Source organism: Conger conger, chromosome 9 (assembly GCF_963514075.1).
Source record: "Conger conger chromosome 9, fConCon1.1, whole genome shotgun sequence".
NCBI lineage: Eukaryota > Metazoa > Chordata > Actinopteri > Anguilliformes > Congridae > Conger > Conger conger.
In genome coordinates this window covers 41,314,822-41,323,113 of record NC_083768.1, presented here as the reverse complement: position 1 = coordinate 41,323,113, position 8,292 = coordinate 41,314,822, and the positions used below count along the sequence as shown (strand labels likewise).

General features: G+C 53.7%; 1 protein-coding gene across 1 annotated transcript; it reads left to right on the top strand.

The window, feature by feature from the left end:
* Positions 1 to 288: 288 nt before the first annotated feature.
* LOC133136172 (RNA-binding protein MEX3A-like) lies at positions 289 to 8,081 on the top strand. Its single transcript, XM_061253433.1, has 2 exons — positions 289 to 754; positions 6,955 to 8,081. Exons 1-2 carry the CDS (start codon positions 349 to 351, stop codon positions 8,079 to 8,081), a joined length of 1,533 nt encoding a protein of 510 aa, XP_061109417.1. The 5' UTR covers positions 289 to 348.
* Positions 8,082 to 8,292: the final 211 nt, after the last annotated feature.

Here is an 8,292-nt window from a genome sequence, read left to right as displayed (position 1 = left end):
ATCTGAAGAACACGAGATGGAACGGCAGAGTAGGGCGGCTCAGTGTGTCTGCAGGGGAGGGGGGGGGGAAGGCGGTATAAACCAGACGGGGTGGAGCATGAGATGGTCGAGCCCCCTTCCCTGTGCAGACGGCCCTTGTCTTGAGAGCCCGGAGAGAGAAAGGCGGAGGAAAAGAGCTAGCAAAGCAAGCGAGGATAGCACGCGGGGGCTGGTCCGTGGGTGTGACTAGCCTACTGGAAAGAGGAGGGGGGGTTGAAAGAGGGGGGGAGGCGTGGAGGCGGCGCACGGGTGTGCTGTTGCTCGAGCCTCTTTCCCCGCTTGTCTTTGTTTCGTACTCTTTTGTTAGCCATGCCGAGCCTGCTGGTTCTAGCAGGGATCATGGAAAAGAACGGGGAGCTGGCCGTCTCCGGCTTCGGAAGCGAGGGGCTGCATGTGCCGCCCGACGAAGAGGAGGACGACTCCCGGGCTCTGAGGGTCGCGCTGGGTCAGTTGTCTCTGCTGGGTCTCGGGGAAGCTGAGGACGGCGGCAGCGGGTCTCCCGCACCCGGATCGCAGGATCGGAGTAACAACAATAACCATCACGGCAGCATCGGAGGAGGGAGCGCCGGGGACACGGGGCTTTTGACTGGAAAGAACAAGTTGTGCGTCCTGTACGAAGCTCCCACGTCTGAAACGAAAGGACGCGGCTCTAATATAACCGAATGCGTCCCCGTGCCCAGTTCTGAACATGTGGCCGAAATAGTAGGGAGACAAGGTAAAGACAAAGCAGAACATTGTTTCGGTTAAAAAAAACTGATGATGTGTAGACTGTGTTGTCTCACATAGCTCTGTCTGTAGCCTGTAAAGACTCAATAACTTATCAGGTAGTGTTTGGGGGGGAAAAAGGGGTGGTGGTGTTTTCTGTTTGTTATTGCATTTGGCGGTTATTGGGCTATGCCTCACAATTCCGTTGTAGCCTACATAACATAGCCACGTTTCCCCCCGTTAGCTTGCAAATAGCTGTCCTGATTTTAAATCACAACTGATTAAAATGTCTAAATAATAATAATAAAAACAGTTGACACAATTTAACCGCCTCTCACTGCACTGTCGCGATTTTATGTAAGACCTGTGTTCAAACGTTGCAGTGTAACGGACTCCTAGCGCGTGGAGGCATTCGCTTCCTTTGTCGTGTGAGCGCACGAGACTGTTCCAAAAAAATCACTCAAAGTAGCGACTGTTAGCCTAGTAGCTGAATCAATGAGACTGAACTTTACTGAAAGCCCACAATTTTCTAGTCTTCACACGCAAAATGTTAAGCTTATTCGTCTCATACCCGCTGACATTTTCCGAGAGATTTCCCTCTCTTTGTCCCATTTCAAATGCATTCATTGTTTACAGTGTGTCGCCACTGGTATCTAACGGCTTTTGCGTGTTTGTCACACTGCCCTGGGGTAGCTCCCGCATTCGCTTGTCATATCAAATGGGGTTAGTTAAAAACACAGTTCACTGAGAGTATCGCCTGTAAATCACTTTGGACACACAGGGCGATCTGTAAACCAAAAAGAGGCGTCACCCCGTGACACCAGCATCAGCTGTCACGAAACCAAATATTTGAGAGAGTACTTTTGAAGGTGTCCAGTTTACACTACCCAGCTTATTGATAAACGGGGCTAAGTGGCGAATGCTGTTTTAGCCGCTGCTGTTGTGAAGCTCTTGGCACACTGTAAATAGATAAATACGAAGAGACAGGCGTCTCCCTGAGACAACGGTCCGTGGCCACCTTCTCTGAAGGAGTGGAGACGCTTTTTTGGGGGGGGATGGGCGGTTCGCTCCGGTTCTCTGCGGCGGTCCAGGTCCAGTGCGCGGTCGCCTTTACTTGGGCGTCTGGTTGACCCCTTGGTGCATTCGGAAAGAGAACAAAAGTCTCTTTTCTACGCAGGCTGGTTTTTGAATGTGGGCTGCGACTGTTGAGTGGGGTCTGCAGTACCTTGGCCTTGGAGGGTCAGGGGCAACTGGGGGAGGGGGGGACAAACGGATTGGGAAGGGAGGGATCAGAATATTCAAGGGGCGGTAGTCACACCCAGCCTCCCAGTACAACACCCTCTAAGCTCCAATGTCCTTTTCCCCTGTGCCCCACTGACCGCTCGTTTAAAGGAGTTCACCCTGAATGGGGATAGTGCAGGTCTCTGTGCTAAGCATTTCCTTTCCCTTTGGCACTTCTGCAAAGATTATTATTAAGATATTATTATTATTCGTCTTTTTTATTTTTAAAGATGAAAGGGGGCGTGGGTCCTGTAGTTTCATTGCATAGCCTGTGGTAATCTCAGGAGAACTTTTTTTGGGTAGGGGGGCCGTGGTGAAGTGTATTCGGTGTGCCAGTATGATGTCACACCCCCGGCTCTGAGAGAGAATAGATATTTAACAGCGTTATGTAGCCCCACGCAGGGTATTTATTTGTGTTTTTATTTGTACACCCGGTGTTTCCGAGCACCATTATGGAACTCTGAATGCACTCGTACTGCATCTCTGGGGTGGGGTTATGACCTCATCAGATTGGGAGGGGGGGGGGGGGGTATGGGCAGGTTTGGAACATGCAAACTTGACCCCAGTCTGGTTGGATGATGAAGTTGTCAGGGGGGGTCAGTGCATCTGCATCATGGGCAAGAACATTAAAAATGTTTAAAAAAAAAAAAACATTTTATTTTTGCCTGTCTTTTCATTGTAGCGTCTGACTGCAGTTAGTGTGTCCTCAGAAGAAAGGGGATAGAAGCTGGGTGCCACAGAGTTGACCCCGTGCCCTCTGTAATGATGATTATGATCATTTACATGGCCGGCTACGCTCTGAATAAATTCTCCCTGAGTGCCGTGCGCCGGGCGGCTCTGCGGCGCGGGTGCCTCACGGGGGTGAAGAGCGGCGGGTTTTTGGGTTTTGCGGAGGGGAGCGCCGTTTGGGGAGGAAAGGGTGGAAGGGGGCGTATCCCCTCACACGATTCCAGTTCTGCACGGGGCGCGCGACTTGCTGCAATGCAAACCTCGCCGTGTTTTTGTCATCCTTGTTCTCCTACTGCTTTCACCTTTTGTGTTGTGTTGTGTTGTGTGTGTGTTGTGTGTGTGTGTGTGTGTGTGTGTCCATGAACTGTGATGGCTGACTCACCTTGCAATTATATGAGCATTCAGAGCATCATTTGGCATTTTGGGGGGGGGGGGGGGGGGTGTACAATGCACAGCCATGCCACGCTACCATTAAAATGGAGGTTTACCTTTCCATAGCGAATACAATTCAAGCGAGCAATGCTAAATTGTTTTCTTCTTTTTTTTTTGGTTTTGTTTTTCCAGGTTTTGGTTTGCCAGTGCTATGTGAATTATGAATCAAGCTGAGAATTTGGTTTATTTCCGTGTAACTGCAGATGGACTGTGTTTGTTGTTGAGGTTTTGAAATCTCTGAAATGAAAAAAAAAAAAAAAAAAAAAAAAAAAAAGATTGTGTTATTCTGTCGATTCAGTATCTGTTTTGGACAACGGTGAGTAATAGTTTGAAGAAACTGGCTTTGCATTCAGATTATTTTATTCCCCTGAGAAAAAAATGATTGTGAGCAATTCAGGAAGACTGCTGCTACAATACCACGCACTTATTTGCTGGTTTCTTTTTATACGAGGAAAGGAAAGGAAACCTAAAAATATACATAATTCTTGCAATCTATTTTGACCTTTTCTCAATCCAGAGAGTGTCCCTCTGATTTACCTTTTTCTATAAATGTATTGATTCATTCAATCATTCATTCATTCATTCATTCATCCATCCATTCATTCACTCACTCATTGTGCAGGTGAATGCAAAGTCCCTTTTAATACAGAAAGCACATTATTTTCACACAGCCTTCAGGATCTTGTGCAGATGGGGAAAATGCTCTTCCCTCCCACCCTGTAAGATTTTCGAATCCATGATTGTTGTGAAAGTGCGCATCCATTTGTCAGTATCTGGTGTGGATTATTACCATTGTTTCTTGGAACTTGCCTTCGTGATTCATGATTTAAGGAAAGCTACTTTCCTTACCTCTATAAAATGCACCGGAACTTTGCATTAATAATCACAAAACCAAATGCTGACAAACTGTGTATAAATATTTCAGCCATTCTGGAATTGCTAGTACAAAAGAGTTTTTATTCCGTATATCAGTTGTTTTTTTTGGTAGACCTGCAGCGTAGATCCAGAATATTATTTGCAGTTAAATACCGGAGAACGTTTAAGAGGTTCTTTGTTTGGGGGGCGTTGCCGTGCCGATGGTGAGGCTCACCACATGGCAGACTGGTTAGCCGTTAGCTTCTCTCCAGAAAATACCTGTACCGCATGGCAGATTGCTTTAGCTGTTAGCTTCCCTCCAAACCCCCCCCCCCTCCCGTGCCCCCACCCCAGCCTCACGCTAGGCAACCCCCGACCCGTCCCATGGGTGACCCTTCATTTGGGGTCCACCGGGGTGACTGGCTGTGGTCTGATGTCATACGAGGCAGCCTTTGGGGAGAGAGGGAGCCATGCTGGCGCTGGTGTGTGTGTGTGTGTGTGTGTGTGTGTGTGTGTGCGCGTGTGTCTGTATGTGTGTGTCTGTGCGTGTGTGTCTGTCAGTGAGTGTGTGTGTGCGTGCATGCATGCATGCATGCATGTATGTGTGTGTGTGTGTGTGTGTGTATATCTGCATGTGTCTGTCTGGCTGTGTGTGTCTGTCTGTCTGTCTGTCTGTGTCTCTGTCTGTCTGTCTGTCTGTCAGTGAGTGTGTGCATGCATGCATGTATGTGTGTGTCTGTGTATCTATCTGTATGTGTGTGTCTGTGTGTGTATGTCAGTGAGTGTGTGCATGCATGTACGTGTGTCTATGTGTGTCTGTCTGTATGTGTGTCTATGTGTGTCTGTCTGTACATGTGCGTGTGTGTGTCTGTCAGTATGTGTTGGTCAGTGAGTGTGTGTGTGTGTGTGTGTGTGTGTGAGAGAGTGATTCACTGAGAAAGTGGTGAAAGATGAAAGGACTTGTGGTGACCACGAGGCCCCACTGATCGCTGTGTCAGTGCAGAGCTCTGACTCCATCCCTGCCTCACCCACCATCTTAGAGAAATACATGTAACAAATCCTAACTGCATTTAACAAATCTTGAAAGCGGACAATATTCCTCGGTTTACCCGCGTCCAGCGTGGGCCGCTCAGGAAGGCCTTTACACGGTTAATGTACCTGGATGGCTTTAATACCTGGTTCTGAACTTAACTTGCTGCTGTTTGTTTATTTATTTATTTGGTTATCTGATATGTTGTACGATTGCCTGTGAAATGACACCGTTGCGCAGTGAAACGTTTTAGTAATCCGCTCTAGTTTCTGTCAATCCGAGGTATTCAGGTGGCAACAAAGACACAGCGGCGGTGCTTTCTGGCATTTCAGTCGGAAGCCAGAACAAACAGTATTTGTTTTATTTAAAACTGTACTGTAGTTAAATTTGACTGTATCAAAAACGAATCCTCAGATTCCGGCTACAGTAGCCCCTCCTCTCATCTGACAGTGGATGTGATGTGGCTGTTATATTTGGGCATGGGTGGTTCGGGGAGACGTGGGGGGGGGGGGGGGGTGTTTTTGATCCTCCGTAGTCGCGTGGCTGCCGCCGGAGCACGAAACGGAGGGAAAAAAAATGCGCTAAAAACCCGCGCGGCGTGGCCACGCCCCCCTCCGCGCCCCCTGTCACAGGTGCGTTCTCCGGAGCTTTCCGCGACCTTGACTCGGGGCGCGCGCGGCTCGTCGTCACGGCGACAGACGGCGTAATGTCCCGGTGTAGCCCCCCCCCTCCTCCCTGACCGGGTGTCACCCGGAACGGCGGAGACTGCTGAAGACCTTATCGGGAGTCTGTTCCCCGGGTACGCGCGTTTAATTGGGGAATTTCGGTCGCAGGCGGTGCGGAATAGTCCCGTAACTCCCCGCGGTTTATAGATACGACTCTATTAATATTGACTCCTCTGGCGAAGCGATGGGGAGCAGCGCGCGTAAACGTTTACACACGCCGCGGGAGTGCGCGTTTGTTTAGCGATCGAAGCGTCGTGTGGAATATCGACGGCGTGCGTCCTGACGGCCGGCGGGGCGGGCTGTCGCCGTGACGACACGGCGGTTGTTGTGCGGGTTCCGGAGGGTCGCTGCGGACGAGCGCTTGCGGTGAAAGGCTGCGTGTGAACGGACACAAAGGGGTCGCGTTCAGGCTCGGCCAGGGCTGCGGGCGGGCGGCGGGCGAGTCGTTTTCACGCCGGCGAGCCGTGTTCGCGCCCCCTCGTGCGGTTAATCGGCCCGTTTCACGCTTCCGAGTGGGCCGAGGCGAGGCTGGGCGGGGCAGGGCCGCGGAACGTTTTGGGAACGGGTGGGCGGGGGGAATAAAGGGAGGAACGTGGAGCGTGTCGTTCCTATAAAACCCCGGGCGGAGGAGGAGATCTGGGTGGTTTGAATTTGGCGGGGAGCGACAGCGGGTTCGCCGAACCTTTTTGTAAACGGGGTGCCGGACTTCCCCTGTCCGCCACGCCCCCCGTAAAACGGACCCGGATTCCGGTGTGACAGAACAAAGCCCCTCCATCAGGTCTATCGTCCTGCAGGAACGTGTCACAGAAGGGTAATTGTGGCCCTCTACACACGACTGCGATGAGCAGAGCGCGTTCAGCTGTTCCGTAAAACAGCCGCTGCTCACAGAGAGCTAACTGTGCGCTTTCGGGTATTTCTGAAGAATCCGAGACACGATCCCGGTTGAGGCAACGCAGAATCCTGTAAGCGTGCGCGCTTCCCTTTGCAGGAGCGCCACCCACAGGTGTTCCGGCGTGCCGCGAGACACGTGGCTCACCAACACAGTCTCAGCGGTTTCTCACAACACCCTCCCTCTCTCCCTCTCTCCTCCCCTCCTCCACCTCCCTCTCCCTTCTTCCCTTTGTGTCTTCCCCTCCTCCTCTGTCGCTCACCGTGCAGGCTGCAAGATCAAGGCCCTGAGGGCCAAGACCAACACCTACATCAAGACGCCGGTGCGGGGCGAGGAGCCCGTGTTCCTGATCACCGGCCGCAAGGAGGACGTGGCGCTGGCCCGGCGCGAGATCATCTCGGCGGCCGAGCACTTCTCCATGCTCCGCGCCTCCCGCAACAAGCTCGGCGGCTCCTTCAACGGGTCCCCGCCCGCCCCGCTGCCGGGCCAGACCACCATCCAGGTGCGCGTGCCGTACCGCGTGGTGGGGCTGGTGGTCGGGCCCAAGGGCTCCACCATCAAGCGCATCCAGCAGCAGACCTGCACCTACATCGTGACGCCCAGCCGCGACCGCGACCCCGTGTTCGAGATCACGGGCTCCCCGGGCAACGCCGAGCGCGCCCGCGAGGAGATCGAGTCGCACATCGCCTTCCGCACCGGCGGCCTGCACGACCTCAACAACGAGAACGACTGCCTGGGGTCGGAGGGCGCCGGCGGGAACGGCGGGATGGAGGGCGGGCGGCTGGGGCCGGCGTGGGGCGGCGGGGAGGGGGGCGGGGGGGGCGGCCCGCGCAAACCGCTCGCCAGCAGCTTCCGCCAGAACTTCTCCGACGCGCTGGTGCCCGGCGGCGGCGGCGTGGGCCTCTACGGCAAGAGCGACTTCCCCTCCGCCGGCCAGAAGACGTCCTACATCGGCCTGGACGGCGCCCCCTGCTGGGGCGGGGACCCGCAGCCCGACTTCCCCAAACAGGCGCCCGCCTACTACACCCAGCAGCGCTCCAAGAGCTTCGGCGGGCTGCCGCTGCCCCTGGCGCGCCTCTCCCCGGGCCTGGGGGAGCCCTGCGGCTCGGCCCCGCCCCTCGGCCACGCCCAGGCGCGCCGCGCCCACAGCGAGCCCATCGCGGCCAGCCTGGGGTTCCCCGCGCGGCTGGCGGGGGCGGGGCAGGGCGAGGGCCCTCCCGGCGGCGGCCTGCGGGAGTGCATGACGTGCTTCGAGAGCAAGGTGGCGGCCGCCCTGGTGCCCTGCGGACACAACCTCTTCTGCATGGAGTGCGCCATCCGCATCTGCGAGCTGGGCCAGCCGGAGTGCCCCTTCTGCCACGCGCCCGTCACTCAGGCCATCCGAATATTCTCCTAGAGCCCCCCCCCTGCCCCCCCCCGTTCCGTTCTCTTCCCTTCATCGCCGTTAGCTTTTTTATTTTTTATTTTATTTTTTTAAACGGTTATTACAAGTTTTTTTTTTGTTTGTTTTTTTATTGCGCTCCCTCTCAGAAAAGCGAGAACGTTATCGCTGAAAAGCGCATATTTTAGCCCCTGCTCACTTTAAGAAAAAAAAAATTTCAAAAATC